At 42.1% G+C, this 27,610-nt stretch overlaps 1 protein-coding gene across 1 annotated transcript in view; it reads left to right on the top strand.

Moving 5' to 3' along the window:
* The window catches only part of WWC1 (WW and C2 domain containing 1), a 67,369-nt gene that overhangs the window by 21,692 nt on the left and 18,067 nt on the right, over nucleotides 1-27,610 (top strand). Inside the window, exons 2-10 of the mRNA XM_064671579.1 lie at nucleotides 10,168-10,277; nucleotides 14,823-15,026; nucleotides 16,685-16,761; nucleotides 17,686-17,765; nucleotides 18,671-18,800; nucleotides 19,302-19,448; nucleotides 20,466-20,539; nucleotides 25,101-25,343; nucleotides 26,809-26,898. Of these exons, the coding sequence (XP_064527649.1) occupies nucleotides 10,168-10,277; nucleotides 14,823-15,026; nucleotides 16,685-16,761; nucleotides 17,686-17,765; nucleotides 18,671-18,800; nucleotides 19,302-19,448; nucleotides 20,466-20,539; nucleotides 25,101-25,343; nucleotides 26,809-26,898 (1,155 nt within the window). The remainder of the gene's footprint in view (nucleotides 1-10,167; nucleotides 10,278-14,822; nucleotides 15,027-16,684; nucleotides 16,762-17,685; nucleotides 17,766-18,670; nucleotides 18,801-19,301; nucleotides 19,449-20,465; nucleotides 20,540-25,100; nucleotides 25,344-26,808; nucleotides 26,899-27,610) is intronic.

Raw genomic sequence — 27,610 nt, 5'->3', positions numbered from 1 at the left:
TGAAATAATTTTGGTTTGCCCCTCTTGAAGGATATGGCATGGATTACAGTTGGCAGGGCAGTGCTTATGCTGAAGTACCTATTCTGTACCTTGAATTCACAATTGCTTTGCAACTGGAAGGATTTTAGTTCTGTTTTCTCCATTGCTCCAAGATCATCGTGACCAGGCACCTCCTCTGATTCTTGCAGGCAGTCAGAAATATTCCTTTTCATACTTGGTACTGCTGAGTTTACAATGGCATTGAAGGGGCCCATGAACTCCTGGGACTGCCTCTTTGGAGTTCACTTGACTTGGTAGTTTCCTCTGTGTAGCTGGATTCAACTCCATCTGGACAAGGTTTCCAAGTTGCCGGACTGATGTCAGATCAGAGAGCCAAGTAGTAATATTTTCAGAACTGACCTAGGCATTGCATAAAAGCTGAGTGGCTGCAGTTGATCTTTCTTAGGGCAAAGAGCAGAATGGGCTGTGGTGGTGTCCTGCTGCTTGCCTAGACTGTGTTCTGCAGAGGATGCAGACCAGAGAGCCTGCTAATGTTGCAGTTTGGGATTGGGACCATCAAATAGCTATATAACTCAATAAGAATGTTTATAATGCAGAAATAGCAAGCAGGCAGTCCTGCTGAAGCTGCTGTACAGAGTCAGTGCTGGCAGGGGGTGAGCAGGGAGCAGAATACAAACCATGTGCATGTGAAAACAGCCTCTTGTGCTTCCCTTGCCCCTTTGCAAATAGGCTTTCATGCTAGAAATGCTTGGTTTCTACATTGGGTAGATTAGGTCTCTAGATGAGTCCAGTGATGCCATCCTAGAGTTGTCTGTTTTCCCACTCCAAATGCCATGTGAATAAAGGGCACAGGAGCTGGCAGTGTCGCAGGAGGTATTCACTGTCATACTGCTTTTTCACAGTAGAGATAGAACATGCTGGTGAGAAATGCATTTCTTCTCAAAGAATTAAGGTTTGTCATCACCATACATGAAGTGAAAATTCAGTGCTCAATGAAGTCCAGTTGTGGAGTGAATCCCAAGTCTGTTCCCCTACACAGACATGGGGATGGTCAGCCCAGTGCTCACTGCTGCACTGCCTGTCTTTGCATGCTGCTGTCCATGGATAACGTGTTCCTGAATGCTGAGGGACAGCAGTTGTTCCATTCTTACCTCCTTGCTGACATCTCAAATATTTATCTTTTCCTGGCAGTAGGTATAGTGCATTAGGTATATAAAGCATTTCACAGCTTTAGGAGCTGTGTTGTGGGGGGAGTCTGTCCTAAACACCTCCTTATCTCAAGGCATCTTGCCAATGTAAACTGCTGCCACCCACACCATGGGCAGCCTTTCAGGGAAGTAGGAATGCTGACTGAAAGAACAGAGACAAGCCTTCCAGTTCATAATCTCCCAAATATGTCAAGAAACTTGTCTGACTACTCTGGATGTTTGGTAGACAATTTATCCCTTACTGTGAAATGACCAGTCCCCTTCTTTGAGAACAGTTGAACTTCCAAGCGAAGAGAGAACTGACTTGTTTTTAGCCAACCTACTCAGGCTGTGCAGGTGGCAAGGCTGCTTATCCTACAAGAACTGCAAGCAACTTCAGCCATTTAAAACTAAAGACATCTTAATTACTTGCATGGTTAAATTCCAACTCTTGCACGCTTTTAGTTCAGTTGTGTTGCACTGTTCTCATCAAGTTGTACCTTACTCTTTTATATCTTTTCTGCTTAATCAGTTCAGGAAAGCATGCAGGATATACAGGCTGGCAGGCAAGTTAATGTTGTGAGAAGCTTCAGCTCCCATTTCCTGACTTTTTAACCTTGAACTATCCCAGGAATTTTTGCATTTGAGTGATTAGGAAGGTATGAACTGACCTCTTGCCTCTTTCCTGCTTGCAGAACCAGTTTGTTAATCTCTGGGAATGATCTAAAATCTGTAAGTGGTTTTTGATGGTCTTCTCCTTGCAAATAACTTAGTAGTTTCTTTGCTTCCAGGGGTAAATGATCTGTACTGAAAAGAAATACATGGGCAAACAGACTGTCACTGTGTGCAAAGTAGAGCTTGTAAACATGCAAGCCTTTTCAGAAGTGGATAGAACAAGCAGTTAACTGTTCAACTGATGTGTTCTAGGCATACTGGTAGTGACTAGTGGGGTCATAAATTGTGTATTATATGTATTATGCTTCTATAAATCTGTTTGACCAATAGAAATGCATTGCTATTAAAGGTATAAATGCATTTGTGTTTGGAATTCTTGAAATACAGACTTTTTGCTTGACTTTCAGGTGTCTTTGGTGCCTCCTAATCTCTTTTGTGGAGAATCTACTTGGGCAGCATGTGACTAATATCTGTAGAAAGAGAATAATTTAGATGTTACCTGCTTATGTGAAAGGGTCTAAATTAGCAAATTACACGCGACTCAAAATCACCTTAACGAGGTACAGGGCTTGGCCAAAGAGCAGTAAAGGACATAACTGAGTTCTTGTGTCAATAAAAATGTTTAAAATTATGACAGCTTGGAAAATAAGCTCTGAAGATAGATGTTGATCTTGCTTCTCCTGGAGGTGACCCAATGCATGGAGCATTAGGGGCCAGGAGGAGACACAGGATGAAAGGGATCTTCAGGAGGCTGAGAAGATGCTCAATAACCATGGCAACAAAAGAAAGCACTTCTGAAAAGCAAACAGCTCTGCAGTTTGAGTTGCTTTAGGACACGTGTTGATTATTTTAAGGCATTTCTATTGGTAATGTTTCTGTTGTACTTGAAGCAGATTTGTTTATTTTACAGCAACAGCTTCAAATAGTGTTTTTCTCAGACTTGACCCCATTTGTACTGTAAGGGCTGTAATTCTGTTCCTAGTTACCCTTTATCAGACCAAGACCAGGACCACACACTGACAGTCATTGAAATGACTTGTGTTTGAGGTTACTAGAAGTTTAGGGTGGCTGTGCCTTGCTGCGGGTCTTGGAATAATGTCTGGCTTCCAAAACTTTGAAATGTCATATCTGATCTCTCATCAGGCTCCTTGGAGTATAGTTAAGAAGCTTCTCAAATTTGTGATCACTTCTTAAAGGCTTCTCTTTGCTACCTGGGAAGCACATTCCCATTCGTGGTTCCTGTCTGCTTGTGGTGGTCTGAATTACTCTTTTCTGCTCCCCTCGGTGTGTAGGTCTCCCCTTTTCACTCCCTCACAGTCGGTGAGGTTTTGGTGCAATTGAAGGTGCCACGTGGCCCCGAGCTGTCTGTTGTGTCACTGCTGAGGATACTGGTTGCGAGGACGAGCTGTTCTCATCACCTTTTGCCTCAGTTGCAGTTGGAGTGGGAATCCAAGGGAGTGTTTCATCGTGCCCAGGTGTGTGGTGACAGGGTGAGAAAAGCTTTGCCAGCAAGATCATAGAACAGGGCCTCCTTCCTGCCACACCTCCAGCCTCCAAAGGCAATTCTCCCTGCAGTGAGAGAAGATGCTCCCGGGGAAAATAGTTACTATAGTGACGAATAGCCCCGGTGTGTTTGAGGGCTGGATCACCAAGTTGAGTAATAAATGTGTAGGAGTCTATTTTTAAAAGCTTTTGTGAGGAGGAGACTGCTGTAGTCCTAGAAATTTTGTCTGCAAAGCGATAGGTCTTTCTGTGCTGAAGTTTAAAAATAATCATCGTCTGTCTTGAGAATGGGATGACCTCATTAAAAACAAAGAAGCTTGTATGTCATCGTGTCGAGCCTCCTGGCAGTGGTTCCTGCAGCAGCCTTCTGAGTTACAGTAGGAGCTCTGCCCATTAACAGCTTCCTCAAAGCTCAGACCCACATGGATCTTGGGTACAGCTGCCCCAGTGTCACAGTTGGAATTAGGTGCTTTTAGCTCATTCTCTATCCTGGTCCGTGCAGCACATCCTGCACATAATGAGCAGAAGCCACTGAAAATAAAATCTGACTCCAAGCTTCTCCCACAAAATGCTGGGTTTAAAAACTGTTTGCTTTTGTAAGAGAAATGATGTGAGTGGAAGTATCTGCCACAACTCATTATTTTATTACCTGGCTTGACTTCTTGCCCATGAACCTGTGTGACTCGTATGCTTGCTGTGTACCTGTGAGTGCAGCAGGGAAGGGGAGACCTGAACAGAGCTGGAAAGCTGGTTTTTAGGGTTTGGTGGCTTATGCTGTAGCTGTAAGAGGAGCTGGCATGAATGTCCTGAGTGATCCAGGTGCTGCCTTTGTTCCTTGTGCAGGGAGCTGCTGCAATGGGTGCAGCAACCTGCAGGAAATCCCCTGGTCTGTCGTTTCACCGGCAGGGAGTCATGAAGGATTTCATGTAAGGCCATGTGATCTGTGCTGAACTGATTAACATAAGGCTCTCCTGTTTAAATGGCTTTACTTTGTTATGGGTCTGAGGAACCCTGCAAACATAGGGATTAAGTGGGTTTATGTGAGGTGTAGAGGCTTGGCAGTGCACTGTTGGTTTATAAAGGTCCCCATCTCGGTGACCCACAGGCAGTGTTTGCCGACTGCACATTTACGGACAGGCACACTTTTACTGACAGCTGCCTGTGAGTTTGCTCAGTTGCTGTGGGCCACCAATTGATACTGAAATCCAGTAATTACAAAAATACCTTTTCCTGGTTTAAGAGGTTCAGAACTGATTTTTGTTGCCTTTGTAGCATTAACTCCAGATTTGTAAGTGGCGCAGGTCACCCATCTCCTGCTCCCATCAGGAATCTCTGTACAGACACGTTTAACAAACCTTCTGTCAATCAAAAACTGGTTATACAAGGATTATTTGCCTTCAGTTTCCTGCGTAATGAGGTTTTTGATTGACAACAGTGGAGTTAAAGAATATAGAACGGCTTTCTGAATCTGAGATGAGCGAGTTTCCATTTAATACTGTTTGCACATGATAACATTGACTTCCAGTTTTATCTGGGATAGAAACTGAAGGTGATCAAAAATAAGAAGTATAGAAACCCTTCTCGTTTGAAAATGTTGTGACTTAGAAAGTAGAGGTAGGAAACTAACTTTCTATTTCCTGATGTAGCAGTGGGATTTGAACATCATTTGCTGAACAAATAGTTGATCTACTGGGGGCAAACGTTTTGGAAACATGGAAGTGCCTCAGTATGTTCAGCATAGCTGATGGGTGAGCACTCCTCAGTCTGCCTCTACCTGGAGACTGTCAGATGCTCCTCAGGTTAGGAATTTGGGTGATGCCGTTATCTTTTATCTCTGTTTATCAGGATTAGTTTCTGAAATGGTGTCCTTGACCTGCTGTGTGTGGTGGTTGCTGTGGGCACCTGGTTTCCAGGTGCCTTGATGAGCATTTGCACTTGTTCAAGTAAATTTGGATTTCTTGAATGCAATTAAATTAAAAACTAACCTACTGAAAACTAAGAACATAGGATGTAAATGGATAAATCTAGGTTTATGTTTCATTTTCAAAATGCTAAATATTTCTAATAATGACTTTGATTAAAATGTAGCTAATGGGGGAAGGGCAGTCACAGGTACGATGAATGTGAGATACAGGTGAGTTGAAATGAGGTGAACATATGGGTTCCTTAGGGGTGAGCTAGAAGGACAGAGTTAGGGTATGATTTACAAATATCTTCTCTATCTCAGACTGGTTTCTCTTGTAGACCTCCACACCAAGCTCAGCTGAGAAGCAGATGAAGCACTTGAAGAGTAGTTCTGGTCTAGCTGATGCATTAAAGCAAATCTTGCATGGCTAGAAGATGCAGACAAGACTCGTGTCTTAGTGTCATCTCTTCTAACTAGACCAGTTTGGGTTTAATAAAAAAGTGCTGTATCTACAGACTTTGTTTGCCCCCTTGGTTCCCTCTTTGGGACTGGAGATCAGAAGTCAAAGTCAAGATTTGCTGAACTTTTGGGTGCGTTGCTTTTGTTTGAAAGCTGGATGAATGAATCTGGAGGTTTCCCTAACAGAGGAGGGTAAGGAATGCACAAACCATTCCTTCCTTAGTTAATAGCACATTGGGGCAGGGGGTCCATTTTTGTAGGTTGCTGCTTCGAGTCTGCCTACAGAGAGGACCTGTTATATGATAACATGGTTTGACTGAGTTGATGAGATTTTTTCCAAAGCAGATCAGGAAGCTTTATGAATTGTAAAGGAGATGTTTCAAAAGAATAGACCTGCAGTTGTGTCCTAGCTTCAACTTCCCACATGCAGGAACAGTCCTGTTTTATGCAGGAATAATACACTAACTAAATCATGTCTTGCTGTGAAAAAGAAACTTCTCCTTTTGCTCGTTTAATCCCTCATGTTACATTGTGAATGTGCTTAGGGAAATGCTTCATTTTTGGGCCTCTTCTGGAAAATTGGTTTATTTCAGTCTTCATAACAAACCCTAAAATCATACCTTAAAACAAGGAAATAATCTCCTTTTTCTTTTTATGCTGTATTCAGAGTCTGGCTACACAATACATTGCATGTCTTTCATCTGCAATTGTAGCATTGCTGCTTTGATTTGTGCCAGTGTTTCCCACAACAGCAAGGAAAAGAAGCTTAGGAAAGTAGGTACTATGGTTATGAAGGTGCAGTTATTTGGGGAAATAACTCTTTTGTCTCTAACAAATGGAATTACTCACTTACTTATAAAACTAATTACTCTTCTGTTTGCTAGCTGAATGACAAATTTCTCCTTTAATGAGTAGTTACTCCTCTCTACAAATAGGATAGTTGGAAGCTTGTGGTCAGCCAGGGAGGATGGCCCTAGTCCGTGCTTGGTGATGGGTGCTCGTTGAGATATGCTGAGAATACGAGTCTCAAAAGTGAGATAATTGTCTATTTCTGAGCCCTAGTAACTGGCAAGTCTCCAGTTGGCTTGTGTCATTGCTAGAGCAGACTGATCCTGCCTTGATTTTTCTCCCCCTTTTCCAAAACTCCAGCTGAAAGAACTGGCTGGATGTAGTTCATGCATTGCATTTCATATGGAAAATAGGAATAAGCATCCTTCAGTTGCTTGGTCCTGGCTTCCTACTGAGTCTGACAGTTCCTGAGCACATTTAGAAGGAATTCAGCTGTTTCTAACAAAGTAGAACTGGACAAAAGCTGAACAGAAGCTTTATAAGTTTGGTATTAAACTTTGGCACTGCAGTGCCATTCCCTGATGAAAGTATTCCCAAGACCTAGGGCTGATAGTGCAGCTCAACACTGGGTTTTTGGTTTGGTTTTGCTTGTTCTTAACCAAAAAAAGAGTTTGATATTAGTGTTAGGTGTGATTCTTGAGCGAAATTCTGCTGCAGAAACTCTGTTCAGTATGTAATGCTAATTAAGATACTGAGGTATGTTTTATGTCTGTAGCACACCCTCAACTAATGTATTTGAAGTATGGGTTTAATTACTGCTCCATGTTGAGGGATGCTTGGATCACTCACCAAAAATGTTGAGCACTGTAGCTGGGACATGGGAAAGGCATGGCTCCTGGTTTAATCAATCTGTAGGGTGGAATGTCAGAGACTGCAAACCCAGGATGGAATTGCATCTCTTCTTACAAATCTCTCTATAGAAGTAGCAAAACAGCAATCATATCACCAATCCACAGCAGTATTTTGAATGTTACTTATCAAATGTTGCACAGGAGAAGACCCCTGGACTTCCTGTGGTCTAGCTGACACACTCTACCCCTGCTGACTTTGTTTATATATAGTAACTTGTCTTCCTTTCCCTTTTTCCAAGTAGCATCTAATTAGTGTTAAATCTAGGCTTTGTCATGGACTACAGGTGAAAACTTTTCACTGAATATTTTTTATGGAATATTGGGCAATGGGAGAACAATGTCCTGCTTATCAGGGCAATCAAATAATTACTACAACCAAGTCCTCAGCAGTTACACTGAAGTGTCATCATGCTTCGTTTCCTGATGTGTGTGAAGTTGAGTTGGTTTTTTGCAAATGCATGACCATCCTGAAGGCAGGATAACAGGGAAAGGTTCTTCACCCAGAGGGTGGTTGGGCACTGGAACAGGCTCCCTGGTGCAGTGGTCACAGCACCAAGCCTGTCTGAGTTCGAGAAGTGTTTGGACAACACGGTCAAGCACATGGTGGGATTGTTGGGGTGTCCTGTGCAGGGCCAGGAGTTGGAATTCATGATCCTGATGGGCCCCTTCCAACTCAGCATATTCTGTGATCCCAATATGCCTGTGCCCTCTCAGGGGTGGGAGCAGGTTCTCCAAAGTTCAGCATTTAGCACTTCACTCTTCCCTACCTGTCCTGCTTCTACACAAACCACTAACATTGAACAAAAGCAGATGCCATTTGCAGAGAGGGTGAAAGTGCTAACCCCGGTGTTTAACTTAAAATTGCCAGCACGTTTGCTGCTGCACTTTCATCTGTGTTATCTCCAGAGAGTGCCTTGTATCTGACCTTGCTTTGCATTTTTACCCTTGTGCGTCTTTGATTTGATCAGCTCAGCAGCACACTCAGGCTGAGGAAACAGCTTGATCATGGGGAATAACATGGGATAAGGGATAGCAATCACAAGTATTGAGATTCTATTTTATTTTCAGGTAACCTCTATTTTCTATACAAACATGCTTTTGGTACACAATCTAGATTAACAACGGTAAAAACAAACCCTTCGGTGAAACTTTATTGAGAAAGTTTCACAGTTCTATGCTGTGGAGCTCTGAGTTTTTTTGCACTGCAGAGCTTTAAATTAAATTGAAATTTTCTGAGAAAATAGTGATTCAAATGCTGCTTCTTATGGCAAAGGCAATGTGTTGAAAGGGAAATGCAGCATCAGGTAAGTAGAGGTCTTAGTGGCTTACGTGGCTTTTACAGAAATGTTCCCAACTTGTTCTGACTGCATACCAGGCATATGGATCATATCTGAGGGGAATTATGTTGCACTACTTCTGGCTAGAGGCTTTTTTTCCTAAAATTCCCCTTAACACTGTAAGGTGACTGTAATATGGAGTTACCAGTGGGTTGCTCAGTGCTTCCAGGTGAAGTATGCTCAGAACTTAAACTCTTTGTCAAGCTGTCAGCTCTGCTGAATTATCTTTGGATACCAAAGACTTTCTGCAAACCTGTTCAGTCTTTCCCAGTGGGTTGGAGACTTGCTCTCCTACCCCCTTACCTCCCTGTGACGTGCTGCTCGTGTGTGGCAGAGTTGGGTACAGCTCCATGGCTGCTTTTTGACCCAGTTGCTCTCAGCATGTGCCTGCTGGAGAGGGGCTGTGGTGCTGTACAGTGTGTGCTGTGCTTTCTGCTCAAAGGGCTCCCCTGGTAAGTCACAGTAATTCAAACCTGTGAGTCCCAACATGAAGGCATGGCCCCCCTTCCAGATATACCACGTGCACTGGGGTTGTGTGGTGGATCTGTGGACCTGTGGCATATTGTGCTTTTGGCAGCTGGAGATGAGACACCTGCAAGATTAATTCTTCCTGGCTTGTGCCTCCCTGCAGCGCTGTGTTTGGTTAGGAGTTTTGTTGGGGCAAGCTGAAGCTCATTAACTCAGAGTCAAAGGGAGGAAAGGGACATGGATTTGGTGATTAAAATCTGTGGGGTCGCTCAAGGAGTGGGTACTTTGAGCTTTGTGTTCAGCCATACAAGCCCTCAGAGTGTTGCTGGATGTGGTCTCTAATAGAAAAACTCATCAGAGCAGTGCTGTGGAAATACTTCCTCATTCGGATGGAGCGGGTTACACATTTTGTGATACTGAGAAACTAATCTAGTTTGTCATTAATGAAACAGAACATATTGCAATGCAAATGAGAGGAGTTGCATGACAAGTGGTCCCACAGACCTCGGCACTTGCTATTGATTGTGCAGTCTTAATTATTCATGCTATGCAAATTGCATTTCTCATCTTGCTCCTTCTTGTCTACATATTTTTGGTACAGGACTTGCCTGCAAACAGTCTTGTTCTTTCACTTGAGAGACAAGGATTGTTTCTGGCAAAGTTCTTAATGTTCCTTTGTCAAGCAAGTACTGGCTGAGCCAGGCAAGGCTCTGGAGCTCTGTCAGAATGAATTCCTCTTGCTGTAACTTCAGATGAAGAAAGGGAAGAGTTGGTGGAGTATTATATGATAAGAACAAAAGCTTTAATGTAGTTTTCAACTTCCTTTGGTTTTGATACTGGAGCCCTTGTGGCTCTTGTTTTCTGGTCAGTTGTTTGGAATAGAGATGTGAAAGTGTTCTTTTATTCATGCTAAATATTACTTTGCATTTCAGGTACACTAAGCCACTAACCTTTGCAGACTGCATTAGTGATGAGTTGCCATTAGGATGGGAAGAAGCTTATGACCCTCAGGTTGGAGTCTATTACATAGACCACAACACCAGTAAGTGACATCTTATTGTGTTTTTGCAGAGTGATTGTTTTGTGCCTGTGTTAAAATATACTGAACACTAAACCACATTGCTAACAGCGTGTTTTAGAGTAGATCTGAGATCTGCAGCTCGTGAAATCAGATCCTGTCCTTCTCCATTGAACAAGGCACTTCCCTCTCTAAACAGGAATCTGAGACATTTTGGTTTGCAGTCTTCAAATTGGCAGTCACGTTTGAGCTAATCCTATGGACACACCTCTGTGAGATTTGGTTCTGCTGAGGAGCCCAACTAAGCAGCAGAGATCTGGAGTTTGTTCTTAGCCTGGAATTTGTCCCTGCGGCGAGACCATCAGAAACAGTGCAAAGGTCTTGTGTTGATTCCCCTGGCAGGGATCAACTGAATGACAGCACGAGCTCCCTGTGCTGCAGGAGCTTGCACTGCCTGTGCTGGAGAGGAAACTCCTGAGATGTGTGCAAGTTCAGGCTTGTGGTGTTTTTATTCTGTGTCCTCAAACTATACTCTTTCTTAGAATGCTTGATAGGCCAAAAAAGTTAACTTTATAAGCTCATTTGAATTGTGAGAAAATACAGCATTTGATATATCATTGCAGGTATTGTTAGGATAAGTGTATTGGGTTGTGCTAGAACAAATCCCCTGAAAAAGTAATAAACAAAATAAATTCGTGACTTTGATTCTCTTTATAGAGCAGCTCCAATTGCAGTCCAGAATTTCACAGCAGAACCATGCTCAGGCTCTTTTGGGAGAGCTTGTGACTCATACAAAGAGAAAAACTTTTAAAATTAAGACAGAAGTGCCTCAAAGTTGTGGGATTTTTTTAAGTCTACTTCTAGGACTTCAACTGAGAGCTTCAGCATATTTTTTCTCATCAAGTATCAAGATCTTTTTAAAAATAAGAATGTGGAAGCCTGATGTGGCTTTTTTTTTTTTTTCCTTGATTTTTTTTCTTCTTCCCTTGAGTATCTTCATCTACATACCCTTCTTCAGAAATGCCAAAAATTCATCCAGGCTTTAGCAACTTCTCTTGGGTATTAAAAATGCAGACTGAAAAAAGCCTATTCCCAAAAAGCACTGCTCGACCTCTGCAATACAAAGATTGAAAGTTTCTGGATGTGAAGGTTCCACAAATATTGTTATTTAGAGCTTATGTCACCCTAAAATCACAGGATTTACATATCTTTAAATGGCTTTATCCTAAGTATTTTTCTGTGTGGCATGGGACGTTAGGTTTTACTTTTTACAGGAAAGGATAGTGGAGAAGGAAAGGGTTGGCCCCAGGGTGACCGTGCACAGGTCTGGTTGCAGGTCTGGGAGGGCTGTTACCCCTGGTCAGCACCACTCAAAAGCACCACAGGATTCAGGGGCATGCAGAGAAGCCTTCAAACTGTGCTGACACCTGCTTATTAAAACAACAGTTGCTTTTAAAAAGTTACTCTTCTGTGGGATGTCAGAGGCTACAAGACTTTCAACTAGAAGGTTAAAAAGAAGAGAAGCCAACTCCTGACCCTATTTCTTATGCCAGCTCTCATCCAAATCATGATAAAGCAAAACATATCCACTTACCTTAACCTAATCCAGCAGCTCATCCTTGTGGTTTATGTTGAAGTATCCTCTGGAGGGTGTCCAAAACCTTCTTCCTCTCCAAGGTCTCTTGCAGATTCCCTGGCAGGAAGGAACTGTCATCAGAAGGTATGAAGAGGATGGAGCCATATTGGTTCTTGCTGCTTAAGTGCTTGAGACTAATTATCAGAAACAAGCCCAAGGACAGACTTAAACTAAATTTAAAGCCATGAGCCATTAAAAGAAGTGAGATGGAGAACAATTCTAACCACCCCTCTGAGGGAAAATAAATACAATTAAATTGAATTGAGTACCCAGAGTATTCCTAATACAGTATTAATGCATAGCCCTGAGTGTATCTCTCTGGGAAAACTTCTTTGGAATTTGATTTGCACACAGAAATGATGCTGATGCAAGCAGGGTAAGGCTACATTCCTCCAACATGAAACAACCAGATTTATTTATGACAAGCTCAACATTAAATTAAAAATTCACAAGACAACACATGATGTAATAGCCTTCATTTCTATAGCCCTTTCATTTCACTTTTGAATGTATTTTGCATTTCTCAGTAGCTGGGGCCCATCGAGAGCCCTTGGCCAGCATTTTCATTTATTGGTATTACATGTTTGAAAACCAAAGCTCAAAGCTGCAATCAAGGGAATACAGTTAGTGCTGTGATTACTGTAAAGGTGGAGGTGAATATTTAGAATAAAGTATGGAAACAAAGCATTTCAATACCTAAATGTGTTTTCCACCCTCTCCCTGAGCTGGTCTCTAAGGATTCCCTGTGTCAGACGCTGTATGGGCTTGGGGCAGTGGCAGAGCTTCCCCACCTAACAGAGGTGTTCAGGATTGTATGTTTTTATAGTCTTGTTCCTGGTTGCTTATAGTGGAGGGATTTCCCTGCAGCAGCTTCCACCACCCTTCTTGGGATTATGGGAATAATGGGCTGCTAGTCTAAGGAAAAACTGGAAATGGCCAGGCTTGAAGACCTTATGTCTATGTAGACTTATGACCCAGTGTCCTGAATTAGACTCAAGAGTTGTGGGTATTTTGCCAAGATACTTATTATGCTTGAAATTAAAGAGTCCTGAGTCACAGTTCCTGGTGCTTATTCATGGAATCTAGTCCAGGGAATCTGGGTGTCTGGGAATGCGGGGGGTCAGCTCTCTGGGTAACTCACAGCAGACTTTCCCCTTCTGATTCAACTGTAAAGTAAAGGGAGTTACTCCATCTGGGTGTGGGTCATGGTTGTATGAAAATGGGATTTGGGTACAAGAACAGAGGCAGGAGCCTGGGGATTTCAGAGCCTTATAGGTCCTGTATCCTTGTGACTTTTCTTTTGCTCCCTCTAAGAGAGGCTGTAGTGCTGTCCATGAGGGCACCAGCACCTACAGCTGGCACAAGCAGCTTTTTCCTCAGGTTATTTTGGGGCAGTTTTTCAGGCCCAGGCTTAGCTTTAATGTTACATTGGCTGAAATGTTGCTTCTGCTTGCAGGACCCATAAAGGACTTTTTGTTGAAATGCTTCTACGAGCTATACTGGTTTTTTTTTAATCACTTTTTGCAGCTTCTCCAAGTTTTGCTGTGTAATTTGAAGTGCCATGTGTTCTTCTGAGTCTTGAGATACTGTTAAAAGAAGTTATTGCTGGAATAGCCTGTTAATTTTCTCCTCAGCATGATCACAGACAGCTTGTGAAAATGGATGTGTGTCCATCCCTTGGGTAAAATCCTTTATTTCTGGTTCTGCTCCTGGGATTATTGTCCAACTGTTCTCTTCCCTACATCCTGTGCATTCCAGTGTTAGTATTATACCTGACTCACTCAAGAGCTGCTCATACCTTCCACCCTGGCAGCTTTTACTAAATATTTAAAGAGGCTCTTAAGATATGCAGATTAGATTCCTACTGGTAGTTTCAAGCAGGTCCTTTTTATTAATTATTCATTATGTGGTAACTAGACATCCTTATTCAAGCGTGTTAGTTTAGACAGTTCAGAGCTCTTGGTCAACTGAATATTGGAACCTGTTCCAAACAAGAACAGGTAATAGCCTTGAAATAGAAATGAAAAATGTTTTGGACACTTCCTCACAAAACAGAGACAAACACTGACAATAAATTTGCTTCATTAGTATTAGGACCAGCTGTGTGTCTGTGACCTTATGCCTTTTTCACAATTAGAAACCTGGAAAGCAATGTGTTGGTTGTGCTGGGGTAACAGAGATGGAAGTGGTGTAACTGCTCATGGCTGCATTGCCTGTGTCACCTTCAGTATTCCTCCTGTATTCCTCAGTGATTTACTGCTGTCCCTGCTTTTGGTGAAGGAATTGTTTGCTCCCCTTCTGAGATGCTGTTTGTATAATGTCATTTAAGAAGGTTTCACAAATACATCCTGTGATTTGATGAGTCTTTGTTTTTACTTACCTATGGAATCAGAGTGAGAGGGTTTTCTTTCCCCTCTTTAATAAAAGCCACTTGGCAGCCAAAGAGGACGGGCAGAGTTGTAAATGCTTTCATGTTGTCAGATGCAGTATAATGCAGTCATGTGGCAATGATATTTTCTGAAGGGTTTTTTTAATCAGTGAAACAGTAGAGGTATTTTATTAGTAATGTTATAAAGCAGTTGCAATAAAGATAAGTCTAACAGTCAATGTCAGTATCTTAGAGCTGTGTGTGCATGTTCTTGGGTGGATGTTTTTAAGAGCCAGAACCAGGGTGGCTTCAGCAGCAGAGGAGTTGGAGAGTTGTATGATGATTTTGTAATGAATTGTTCTACACAGTGATTCAGCAAAACTCATTGGAATTCATTGTGGATCAATGGTCACCTCCTAAGAAAAAAGGAAAATATCCTTATTCCACATTCTTTATTACAGGCAAGGGGCTATTTTAAAATATTGTCATAGACAGTGGAGCTTCTCCAGGCAGCAGAACAAACCTGCATTCTGTTGATCTGGCTTTCTCCTGTTTTCTGTCCAAGAAACTACCCAGATAGAAGACCCCCGGGTGCAATGGCGGCGGGAGCAGGAGCACATGCTCAAAGACTACCTGGTCCTGGCCCAGGAGGCGATTGCTGCACAGAAGGAGATCTGTCAAGTGAAGCAGCAGAGGCTTGAATTGGCCCAGCAGGAATATCGGCAGCTTCATGATGTTTGGGAGCACAAACTGGGCTCTCAGACCAGCCGTGAGTACTTAGTGAACTCTTAACCAGTGGCTTCCTCTGTCGTGAACCCGCTAGGACAGTAAACGTGCATGAGGCTGCTCCTCTGATGACTGGGGTGTTATGCCACGTCACTCTCCACGTTTGCTCAGTTTGTCTCAAAAGCAGCCACTGCCCCACACCTGGTTGGTAAAGGCTGATTGTTGTGGGACACACTTGTGGCTGGCTCAGTCACTGGTGTCACTGTGCAGCTTTTCAGCGTGGGCTTCAAAAACTGTGGAAAAAATGTGGTGGTTGGCTCTGTGTGAAAATGTGAAGTTATGTGGTATTTTTCTTGGTTCCCTTGTTTAAAATACAGAAACAAGGCAAGAAGGGCCATCTTGGATAACATTCCCAGGCCTTTCATAGTTTAACATCCCAGTTGAGTGGCTGTTTTGTGGAGCTGAGGGCCTGTGTTTTATGCCATGTAAAAGCCAACAGTGGTGGATTGCCTCTTGTGTGTGTGAGGAACACTGTTTTGTGCTCCGTATTCTTTATTGCACAGGAAGCATCAATACCTGTTGCTTCAAGAGTTGGTGCAGAAATGACTATAGAATGCCATATATTTCCTCCTCACTTACTAGTTAGGAGCTGGAAAATGTCCAGAGGAGGATTTATTTCCTACAAGTATTCCAGAAATTTTTTTATAATCCTCATAATTGCAAACTTTCTGTGTTCTTGCTAGCCCCATCAGTGTACCTCTGTCTCCCTGCTTCACTCTTGTGAGTTATGTCTTATGGTGAACAATTCCACTGGTTAATCCTGTGCCTGATGTTAGAAGATTTTAAGTGGTTTTCTGTCAGCTGAAGCATTCTTGTTTGACAAGGGTCCCATCCATCATCTCTGAAGTACAATTTTTAGTCTTTACTTAAGAGGACTCTACTTGAGTGCTGGTGTAGCAGAGCAGTACACTAAGAACATGAGTTAACACTGGTGTGATGTGATCTGTCTTGAGAAGTACAGCCAAACTGAAAGAACTAGAACTGCTTTCCCATAGGGCATAAACTGATGGCTGCAAGGATCAAAATATCTCTCTTGCCTACAGCTACCTCTGACAACATTGTACATTGGGGAGATTCTGTACCTTCTGAGGCAGAAGGGGTTTAACTGCTGCTGAGAAGAGAGTTCTGCTCTTAATGGGACATTAATTTAATCCAGTATGACACGTTGTGTGGTTGGTTTTGTCCTCAAGGCTGTGAGAAGGCTTGCGTTGCATTTTTCAGTTTCTTGTCATTCTTTGCCTTTTTTCCTAAACATTCAGTGAATTGTTTTGCTCAATGAGAAAGTCTGAAAAAAATAATTAAGTAAACCTTCATGCAATGCCTGTCCCTGTTAAATGCCTTTGGACATGCAGGAAGCCACACTACTGAATGGAGTGAATGTGTTTGGGAGTTTGAGTTAAGTGTGTTAACCTGGAACAAATCCAGACTCTGGAGATGCAGGACTTAACTCAAACACTTGTTGTGGAGTACTTGACTGCACCGTTGCCTTTCCCTGCCTGTGAAAGCGGTGAGATCTGGAAATTTGGCAAAAGGCTTACACAAGCAATGTGTGGGGATCTGGGTGTGCAGGAGTGATGGAGGTCTTGCTTTGTGCTGGGGAGGAAGGTAAAGCTGCTAAACTGGGTGCTGTATTTGTTCTAGTGCTCTCTGGCTCATCATCAAGTTCCAAGTATGACCCGGAGATCCTCAAAGCGGAGATTGCTACTACAAAATCCAGGGTGAGTAGTACAAAGGGACCTTTGCTTGCCATGAGTAACCTTCAGATATTTCCAGACCTCATGGCAAATACCAAAAGGGGATGCCAAAGCAGCTGGAAGAGCTAATGTGACCATTTTTAATCTAGGAGGCGATTTATCAGAATTTTCAAACGTTGCAATCTTGGGATTTTGAAACACTTTTTTTTCCCCTTAGACTTTAGACTTCCTTGGCAGCTGGCAGGACATCCTGCTGCACAGACACGCTGTGGGCTATGTGCTGGCTCCTGGTTGTGCCCCAGCACTGGAGAGCTGTGAGTTCTCTCCAGAGACTGGCAGCTGTTTTGTCCTGGGCTCAGTGCGGGTTGTCAGCAGTGGCTGTGTGCGCTCTCATGCAGAGCCCGGTTTGGGAAGAAGAAAGGACTAAAGTAAAGTAGGTCAGTGTGGCCTCTGTGGAGGAATATAAAACAGCAAGCTGTAGGGTCAGTGGATTTACAATATGTGTTATCATCCTGCTGTGTTACTCGTGCAGTGGGGCCTTTTAGTTTGGTATCTTGGAGGGTGGCTTTTGTGGAGTGTAACTCCTGTTTTGGTGCTTAATAGTTTTTTTAATGACTGGGAAGGTTTTAAACATTTCTGAGTAAACCTGACATGTGTTTCATTGTTGTCTCTCTTGAACTTTTCTTAACTTTTCTGCTTATGAGGTTGGAACTTCTCTTGAGCCCTAATTCCCTGGTATAACAGCATGTGCTGGATAAAACCCTAGCCAGTGATAAAGTCCTGATGAGGATGCATTTAGGGCTGTTTGCTGCTGTTGAGATGAGCTGATTATCTGGAAAATTTGTTTAGAGTACTGTCTCCACTGAATAAATTCTGAATTGAATGGGTAGTGCTATACCTAAGTACCCATATAAGATATCATTCTAAAAATGTGACACCTTGCTGCAGGTTAATAAACTCAAGAGGGAAGTAGCTCACATGAAGCAAGAGCTCCAGTACAAAGAGCATGGATTTCAAACACTGAAGAAGTAAGTGTGTTCTCAAGATCTTATTTTCAGTGCAGAACATTTCTGGCTTGCAATACATCCCCCACTACATTTATAAATAGCTGCCTAAATAACGTAAGCTGAAATATGTTGCTGCTGATATCTTTAGGCATATGCAGCTGAAAGCAGTACACAGCCATGGGGGTAGTTGTCTCAAATCAATGCCTGTATGTGATTGACCACGTCAGAACTGACTTCATGGCAAGAAGATTTTGAACCAGGATCTGGTATTCAGTTTTACTCAGTATGGCTCAACACAGATGACACAGCACAGCCCATTGTTTTGATTATAAGAGCCATGGATCTAGAGCACTGAGGAAAAACCTGAGGGGGAGTGTGAGGGGAGGAAAAGTTTCAGGTACTTACCTTTGTATGACTAGACATCTGGCATCTCTTAAAGAAATATTTATTATAAATGTCAACTGTGGTAGAATTCCTTTGGGAAAAGGGAAGGATAAGGTGGTTTGTAATTAGGTTGTGAAAGCAAATACATCTGTGCATGTGAGTCTGTGCCTGGTTTCTGAAATCATGACTGAAAATAAGGTAATTCTCATAGCTGATCCTCTCCAGCTTAGGAACAAGGCAGCTGGCAGCAGTCTGCCCAAACAAACCCTTTTGGGGGGTTTGTGTGCACCTTTGTCCTCCCTAGGGAGTCAAAGAGATGATGATATGGCTAAAATTAGAATTCTGAAGCTTAAGGTACTGCTGAGTGGAGTAACTTAGGCAGTGATGAATGGGGTTCTTTGTTCCTTCCCTTGTCCTTGTTATACTTTGGAGTGTGTTTTTCTTAAAAATTCCTGTCAAGATGCATGCATCTAGGATGATTCAATTAACTGGATGTTATAAAGTGTTAGCTTACTGTTGTTTTTTTTTTAATTTCTATGCAGAATTGACATGAAAATGTCTGATACTCAAGGTGGCTACAAACTTGATGAGGCACAAGCCATTTTAAGTGAAATGAAAGCTCTCAAGAAGGCCATCACATCAGGGGAGAAGGAAAAACAAGACCTCATTCAGGTATTGAAACAAGATGACTTTATATTATTTTGTGTCACCATTGCTGGAAGATTGAATTTCTGAGAAGTAATTCAAGTATTTTGCCTTTCAGATATGTAATTGAGATTTTTATTAACATAAACTAGTTCTATGTTGTGGTTGGACTGCAGCCTTTTAGTTCTTCAGATCCTGGAAATAAGAAGTATAAAATATAACAACTAACAGTAATAAGCACTTTCTTAGAGATTGGTGTTCATCTCAGGGTTTATTGGTTAAGAATGAACCCTTGTGGCCTTCTTGGTCTGCCATGTCCAGCTGAGAGCCTGTCTGTCCAGGCAGGATGGTGATGTGGGCTGCTCCAGGCTGTGGGAGATGCAGTCCAGCCATGCCTGAGCTCCTGTTTGTGGAGTCTGAGTGGGCTCAGCAAACATGTGGTTAATCATGTGGTTAGGCTAAAGTTATGCAGCTGCTGAGGTGCTTTGAGTAGGGGTGAGCTCACCTCATGACTTTTTATGGTTTTAGAGCCTGGCCAGGTTAAAAGACAGCTTTGTGAACGACAGAGGATCCCAGTCAGACCTGTGGGCCAGCAGCGTGTCTGTGGAAAGCTCCAGCCCTTTGCTACCCCGGCAGTACCTGGATGTCAGCTCCCAGACAGATGTTTCAGGAAATGTGAGTAATGCTTGAGAAACCCTGTGCATGTGGAGACATTCCCCCTGAACTATGTGTAGTACTGCCTTAGTGTGAGTTTCCAGGCATGGGCAAGTTTCTGTGAAATCATGCCTTCTCCTGGTTTAAACTTCAGTGTGACCTTCATTTTTGTGTGCCACCTTAATGGATCTCTAAGGGCAACCTCATGTTTCCCCACACTGTCTCTATGAGAACACCCCAGGTGGGAATAAAAGGGAAGGAAGCTTTTTCTTGCTTCTTATGATACAAATATTCCCACAGCTCTTTATAGCGATGATTTGCTACGAGACAAAAAACTACAGCTACACGTGGGCCAAGCTGTAATGAGGACTCTTCCCTTAGGAGTGTGTTTGGCTTTTATGGTGTTACAAGTGAGAACAGTGGTGTATGTGCAGATATTTTCATGCCATCAGACGTGTAAAGCTCATAAACCTTCAGTCCATGTGTGCAACAAGATCATAAGTGTCAGGTGGTGCCAGCCTTGATCAGTGCTGTGGGTGCATCTTATTTCTCACAGGATAGCACAGAGCCTCTCCTGTGAACCTTTACTTACACATTTGCAGCCACTTTCAGTCAGGGCCATGCATGTTACTGAAGATCTGCAGGTTTGGGCATGATGGAGTGTACCTTGTCTTTAAGACTTTAGAGCCAAAGCAAGATGTCATCCCAAACCAAGGGTGCAAACAGCATTTTAGAAAAAAAGATTGCAAAGGTATTTGTGTGTGCATGGAAATAGAACCCTAAGATAGATGTGGTACTTTTTTTCTGATAAACTAGGCCAAAAAGAGCCTCTTAATCTTGTGGGGTTTCAAGTATTTGAAGAAATCATGAAAAAATGTAATCAAAGGCAGCGTGTTCCTATTCTGTGATGGATTTAACTAGGAAATGAGTTTGAGAAGAGAAAGTGTCACTTGTAACCTCATTGGTTTCAACAGAAAAAAACAAAAGAGCAAAAGAGGAGTGGTTACTAAGTTGCTGATGATATATTTTGTGTCTCAGTTTATTACCAGCAGCAATAACCAGTTGGCTGAGAAAGTGAGATTACGCCTGCAGTATGAAGAAGCAAAGAGAAGGTAATTCTTTGGACCTTTTGGCTGTCACACAGCTTATTCTGAGGATATTTCACTAGAAAAGGTGCCACCAGATTGAAACCCAGCAGTACTGCTAAATAAATATGGTAATTTTTGAGCCAGTGAGACAATAGGCTTTTCGGGCCAGCATTATCTTTCAAGAAATAAATAACCATCCTAGAAATTACTAAGACGTGACTAATACATGAAGAATTCAGTCTGGCCACACCTATGGGGACATAAGTGGTTTTGCTACCTGTTGCCAGTGCTTCCCCATTCCTAATAAGGAGACTGTACTGCAAGGCATCTCCTTACCTTATTCAAAATGAAATGAATGTTTGCATGGCTTGAAGGATGATAAAGAGAAAGGTATATTGTGTTAACACCTAACATATCAAAATATTGTCAATGGCTGCAATTCCAGAGCTTATCTGTAAGAACGTAAGTTTTCACCCTTGCCCTCTGGTCTGAGATGAATGGAGAATAGATTAAAAAAAAATTCTATCTACTTAACAGGCCAATTTAAGCAAAAGGTTTCCAGGATTTACTTTTTTGATAGATAATAGCTAACACAACTGTGTAGTTAAATGAGAAACCACCAAGCATTATTATTTAGACTTTGGCTGGCCTAGTCCTTACAGTGATGTAACCATTGGTGGTGGTGACTTTTTCACTTTTAACTGCTCTAGAGGGACTTTGCAATTCCAGAATAACAAAGTTCAGATGCTTGGTACACTCTGTACTGGGATATATGCAAAGAGAAGGATTTTTTTCCAGCCTCTAATTAGAAATAAGAGCTTTAAGGCTGAGATTACTCATAATGTTCTCATTTTGGTATATTGGCACGGCCAATAGGCCATGTTTCTCAGTGGCATAAAATCTGATCTGTCTGTGGCAGTTGTCAAAGGCTGTGAGTGCTCAGCTGCTTCTGACACAAACTCACACTTTTTTTCTTACGTGAAGCAGTTTCATCAGAACTATTTGTTTTAGCAGTCCAAGATTTGCCAAACTACCTTGACATTGAAATCATGCAGTGACGTTTTAAAACAACATGAAAAATATTATTCCTTCAGATGCAGTGGTTAATTTTTCTGTGTTAAGAGTGCTTTTTACTTTTAAGCTTTGCTGAAGACTGCAATTTAATTCACACTGATCTTACCTCTTCAGTGGTAAGATGAATGCTCTTACTTTAGCCTGTATCTTTTCCAAGGAGGGGCAAGGGAATAATGGCAAACGTGAGAACATAATCAATATGCTCTTTAAAAAGAGTCAGAACTTTATATAAAGGCAGTGCAGTAGTTCATTTAAGTAATGATGAAGGGCATATGCACATCTTGCAATTAGAGAATATTTGATACCCATTCCCCATATCTGTCTTAGATTATCTATAGATTTTTCTCAGAGTTTAAAAAATATTATTATGAGGAAAGATGGATCTGAATGGATATGAATGATTGATGCTAAAATGCAAAGTTCTCCAGCTATCAGAGCACTGTGGGTTTGGCAGAATGTTTAGTGGGAGCTGCAGAAACAAATACCTTGACTGCTTTAAAGCTGGAACAATACTATGGATATAGTGACTCACAAGGAACCTTCTGTTCCTGTGAAAATTCTTCCTTGTGATGTTAGAAGTGTTTCCTGTCCCCACAGCAGCATTAAAATGTTTCAAAAACTCAAAGAAGAGTAAATGCTTTGCCCACACATGTACTATGAAGGAACCAAATGGTGGAAATACATGTGCCTTATTAGCTCTGCATTTTCTGGAAAGGTAAAACTGAAGGCTTGAAATCAAGATGATCCCATATTAATTAGTTTAGAACTACTAGATTTGTTTTTGACTGTGGCAGGCTGTGTTTACACCATTGTTGGTGGACCAGACTAAAGGCAGAGATGTAGGTGATAATTTGCTGACCTTCAGTACACCAGATCTGTCAGGACACAATTCTGCCTGTTCCCTTACCCACCACTAAAGCAGGAAAGCCCTAAAGCAGATAATGTAAAACCTGCCAGAAAAGGACACAGAGAGAAACAGAGGCTGATGTCAGATAGGATTGCTAATTACTGGTTGTAGATATACATCTTAATGTCCACTCAGTGGAGATGCATGTGTTCTGAACACTCTCCAAAGAGACTAAAAATTTTATGTGTTGTGCCTGTGTTGCATAATAATAGACAGTACTAACTTTTCCTGGTAAAGAAAAAAAAAACAGACTTGATATGACAATGAATAAATCATCTAACTGCCTTTTCTAGGTAAAGAGAAAACAGTGAAATAAAACTTGACCTTCCTGGTCAGTATTTCTTCAGTCTTGCAAGCTGGTGGCCATTCAGAAAGATGATGTGACCTGAGCCCAGCATAGCAAACCCAGCCTGGCTCAGCAGTGATGCAGTTCAGACTCAGGCAGCGAGTTCTGGTGTGTTCAGCCAAGTGCCTGCAAGGTCTTCCTTTTGTAATGGTGCTGCTTTATTGGAAAAAATAGAATACATAAATCTCCTTTTAACTGAGAAGGGCAAAAAGAATGATCATTTACCAAAGGTAAAACCTGAGGTTAGTTTAACAAAGCTGTTAAACTCGGAAATGCATAGAGAACAAATTCCCGTGGAAAAGCCATATCCATGCAAATGTATGCCAAAAGAGATCAGATTAATGCCAGCCAATCCTCTTAGACTCATATCCCTTCAAAATGCACAGAGGAATTCTTGGATTATGAATTAATGCCACTGTTAATTCTTCGTTGGAGCACAGTATTGCACTTAATCAGGCACTCAAAAACAAAACAGCTCTTAAGAAGACCTAAAAATAGTTGAGCTGAATATCTATCAATTATGGAACTTTAATTAGAGTGAGCAACCTGCTGTGGGAAATGGGTTTACAGAAAGTGAGGCTTCTCTTCAGAAAGGTGATCTCTGCTGTGTCTCCTGTGACAGTGGAGGCAGGTCGGTGTGTGTGAGCCTAATCCTTCACAGGCTCTCTCGGGGCTCAAGTTCCTCTTGGCCTCTGGAGCTTGGAAGACAAAGCTTTATTCTTCAAGGCCATTCAGGAGCCATGTAGCTGCTGCTGCCCAGATCTGCATCTTATTGCTTACCCCACACACTTTGATTTTGCTGGTTGGCACTGAACTTGCTCTGTGCCTGCACGTGTGCTGGTTTGCTGGGGGAAGCAGCACCGTCCTGCACTTCTGTAGCATAAACCAAATTCTAGAAAGAGGTGAACCAAGATTAGTGGCTGCAGCTGTTTATTGTGCCCAATTTAAGTCCAGTAATTCTGTCACTAGACCACAAAGCCCTTTTCAAAGGGAGATGAATGTTGGATGTTCGTTTTACACACACAGTTCACTTCCATTTCTTATGTGTTTACTAAATCCAAGTGAGAGATTAACCTGAGTTAATCACATGAAGGGGCACATATGCCTTAACTCTCTGGTCTTCAGTGAGGTGAATTATTTTTGCAAGTATCTTGCCTTACATTGCAAAATACTTTTTCTTCTTGTTTGCCTTCTAAGCTTTTCTAATTTTTGTGCCCCAACCCATTCTGCCCTTCCCATTCCCTGCTTTCCACTTGATGTTTTTGATTGTGCAAGTTCCAGAAATGCGAGTCCCTGGTAATTCTTATTCAGCTTTATCTGTACTATGATTTCTCACCAAACTGCCATGATCACCCTGTCAGGTCATGGAGAGTTGTAGGTCAGTGAGTGCAAAGGAGGCAGCTTCCTTGCCTGCCACAAGCTGTGCTGTCAGTCAAAGCTCTTGCTAAATTCTAGATCTGTATTGCTCTTGCTTTTAGTCATCATCTTCCTGCCTGAGCTCATGTGGTGTGGTGCTGAAGGACTGGTGATTCAGACTTTAAACTGAAATCTGGAATGATACCTCTAGTGAAAATAGACTTAAAATTGGGTGCAAGCTGGAAGCTCTGGATTTAGGTAGTGTTTTATTGCCTCTCTGACTCCTCACATTTGCAGGTGCAGGGTGCCCCAGAAGTAGTGTAGCTCTTTAATGTGTCTAAAATGTTTATTGTTGAGTCAACAGGTGAATGCTTCCAGTAGCAGCATGGAGACATGATTAACTTCCTCATTGTAAAGACAAAAAAGAATTCCTAAAATTTGAGTAACCACTGATCTTTATCTGAATCATATATGGGGAGTATACAGTTCTTTTCCATAAAGCTGATTAAAGATCAGATATTTGCCACATGATACTCTCCACATGAACTACTGTGAGGTCATTGGCTGTAAGGCATATGGAGCACCTAGAATGTATCCGATAGCTTTTTCTGAGATCCAGAATTTTTGTTCTGGTGGACACTACAGATTAGCTAGAGACTTAGTTTTCTGTTGGGAACAAACCTGAGTTAAAACCCCATTCTTCATGTCCACATGCCAGGGGTTGTTGTCACTTTGACAGCATTTTGGTAATGGGGACCCAAGGGTGGTTGTCCCTGGGCTGAGATTCTTCCTCAGGGCAGTGGAAGATGTGGTTGGTTGTGGTGCACCTTTGTGTGTCTGGAGCAGGAGATCAGCTGCTCTAGGAATAACTGCTTTGTTGTGTTGGTTTTTTTTTTCTCCAGAATAGCAAACCTGAAAATCCAACTGGCTAAGCTTGACAGTGAGGCCTGGCCTGGCGTGCTGGACTCCGAGCGGGACCGTCTGATACTGATTAATGAGAAGGAGGAGCTCTTGAAAGAACTGCGGTTTATTAACCCCAGACAGTGGACTCGAGGGGAGGTGGAGAGACTGGAGATGGAGAGGAGGCGCCTGGAAGAAGACCTTCAGGCTGCCAGAGACACTCAGAGCAAAGCTCTGACTGAGAGGTAGGTGAGTGGGCACAGGACAGAGTGTGCCTTGTTGGGCGAGAGGTACCCAGGGGCAGGCGGCAGCATCCCCTGGCTGACTGCTCAGAGCAGTGTGCCCTCGGATTCCCAGGACACTCCTCTTAGGAGGCTTCTGAAATCATCTCCCAGACAACCCACCTGCAAGTCTTACTCCCCCAGCGGGCAAAAGGTTGTTGTTCCTACGATGGATCCTTTATAGGAATGTGAGAAATGCTCAAAATAACCCAGTGTGGTGCTAGTGCAGTGTAACGTTTCTGTATGCAGCCAGCACCTCACAGCAGCTTCTACACTTGCTGTGCAGTCTGAGGCTTGGTAAATGTCAGCAGATGGAATTTTAAATTTTTAAAATTTGTTGTTTGTTCTCAGCATCCTCGTATGTGAGTCCTGTAGGATCTGGTATTTGACAGGGCTGTGGGACTTGCACGGAATATCCTGTGAATCTAAACTAGCTGAAAAAAATGCCGGCTATGCTCCCTAATTTTACTTGTGTTGCAGGGGAAGATCTCATGGGGATGTACAGTGAGGATGAATACTGCATTAGGCATTGCCTACAGGTGTTTTACAACCTGGATGTATTAACGTGGGTGGCTACAACAATGTTTCTGGTAGCTACAGTCTCTTGAATATGTATGGAATAGGCACATTGCATTCACTCTGTGGCTCTGTATTTTCATTTCTTCTACATGGTCAGTGTCCAAATGACACCAGTTTTTTATATAGTCTTTTCATGGTTTTATCATGCTGGAAAAAATATAGACATCTCAGCTGCAAGACTTTTACCAGCCTGAAATATCAGTGGTTTGACGAATCTTTTTGGTCTTAAGATGAACCCTTTCATTTGGGATTTTTAGGAATATGGTGATGTTCTAGTGTGCCAAAGAAATAGCATATTTCTGGGGAAGGATTTTGTGTCCAGAGACCTGTTAAGTTAGGGTGTGAGCATCCAAGTGCTTTGTCTCAAACCAGTTCAGGTGTGAAATAAAGCTGAGATGTTGCTAAAGTCAATAATTCATGTAGAGCTGTAATGAGATGGTTAATAACTAAATCATGTAACCCTTAGTCATCCACAGACCTTAGTGAAAGGAAATGAAGGCATTTATACATTTATCAGCACAGTAACTATAGGAATGCAATAATGAATAGTGAGTAAAATTTGCTTGACTCTTTTGAGCCCTGATCCTAGAAACATTAACTTTTATGGTGCTAGCTGTAATTATTTTCCCCTGTTGTGAATGTTTTCAGGATTGAGTTCCACATTGTAAGAGTTTTTGAAGTTGGTAAACGTTTACACCTCTCGACCAAATTCTGTCCTCTGTTATACTGTGTATTCTTATTAACTTTTGTAGGATTTCACAGGAAAAAAAAAAAGTGGATTTTATCTTTAATCTGCATTTTAAATAGTAAATGCTGCTTTAGGTCATCTTTTTCTTCTGTCTTCTCTTAGATTGAAGTTGAGTAGCAAAAGAAATCAGCTTGTCCGGGAGCTGGAAGAAACAACACGATTAGTTGCAATGTTGCACACCCAGCTGAAAAGGTAGGTGACCTTTTCCAGAAGCTGTAGGTGCTTTAACTGCCTTTCTCTGCTAACAATTTCATCTCCCAGCTGAGAGGGCTGCAAGGCCTTTCAGTAGTGACCTAAGAGCCCTGTGTAGGCAGTGGAAAGAGAAGCCTCGAGGATCGTACGTCAGTTTAGATGGATGCTTTTCACTGGACTGAATAACCTGAATAACTGCCTCTGCCTGACAGCAGGAGTTTGCACAGTCCCTTCTGCTTCAGACATGTAACATTTAGGTGACCAAGGATAGCTGAGATTTTTTCACTACAGGTTGAATTCCTGAAGTATTATATTAATGAAGTATGGTAAAGACAGCTTAACACACATACAGCAAGTGAAGTGGATCTTAGTAATGCAGCTACATGTATGAATGTCATGACTGTATTTCTCTAAATTATTTCCAAATGTGCTGTTGCTTTAAGTGCAGACAATGTATTGAGAGATCCCTGAATCTGTTGTGATCCATAAGGTTTCTGCAGTCAGAATGTGGGCCTGGTAGTTCAGGCTGTATTTTTGGAAAAGCACAGGATTACTGTTTCCAGACAAATTGCAGGCAGTAAGGTCAAATCATCATTTTGCTAAAACTGTGTTTTTATTGTTCTCTTTTCAAGAAAGTTCGATGGATTTTTTGTTTGAGGTTTTTCCTATCAGTGTGTACTGAATTTGCTCTGTTTGTAGCTTCTGCTCCACT

Source organism: Pseudopipra pipra, chromosome 15, assembly GCF_036250125.1.
Source record: "Pseudopipra pipra isolate bDixPip1 chromosome 15, bDixPip1.hap1, whole genome shotgun sequence".
NCBI lineage: Eukaryota > Metazoa > Chordata > Aves > Passeriformes > Pipridae > Pseudopipra > Pseudopipra pipra.
The sequence above is the reverse complement of the archived record's forward strand: the minus strand, read 5'-3'. Positions and strand labels throughout refer to the sequence as shown.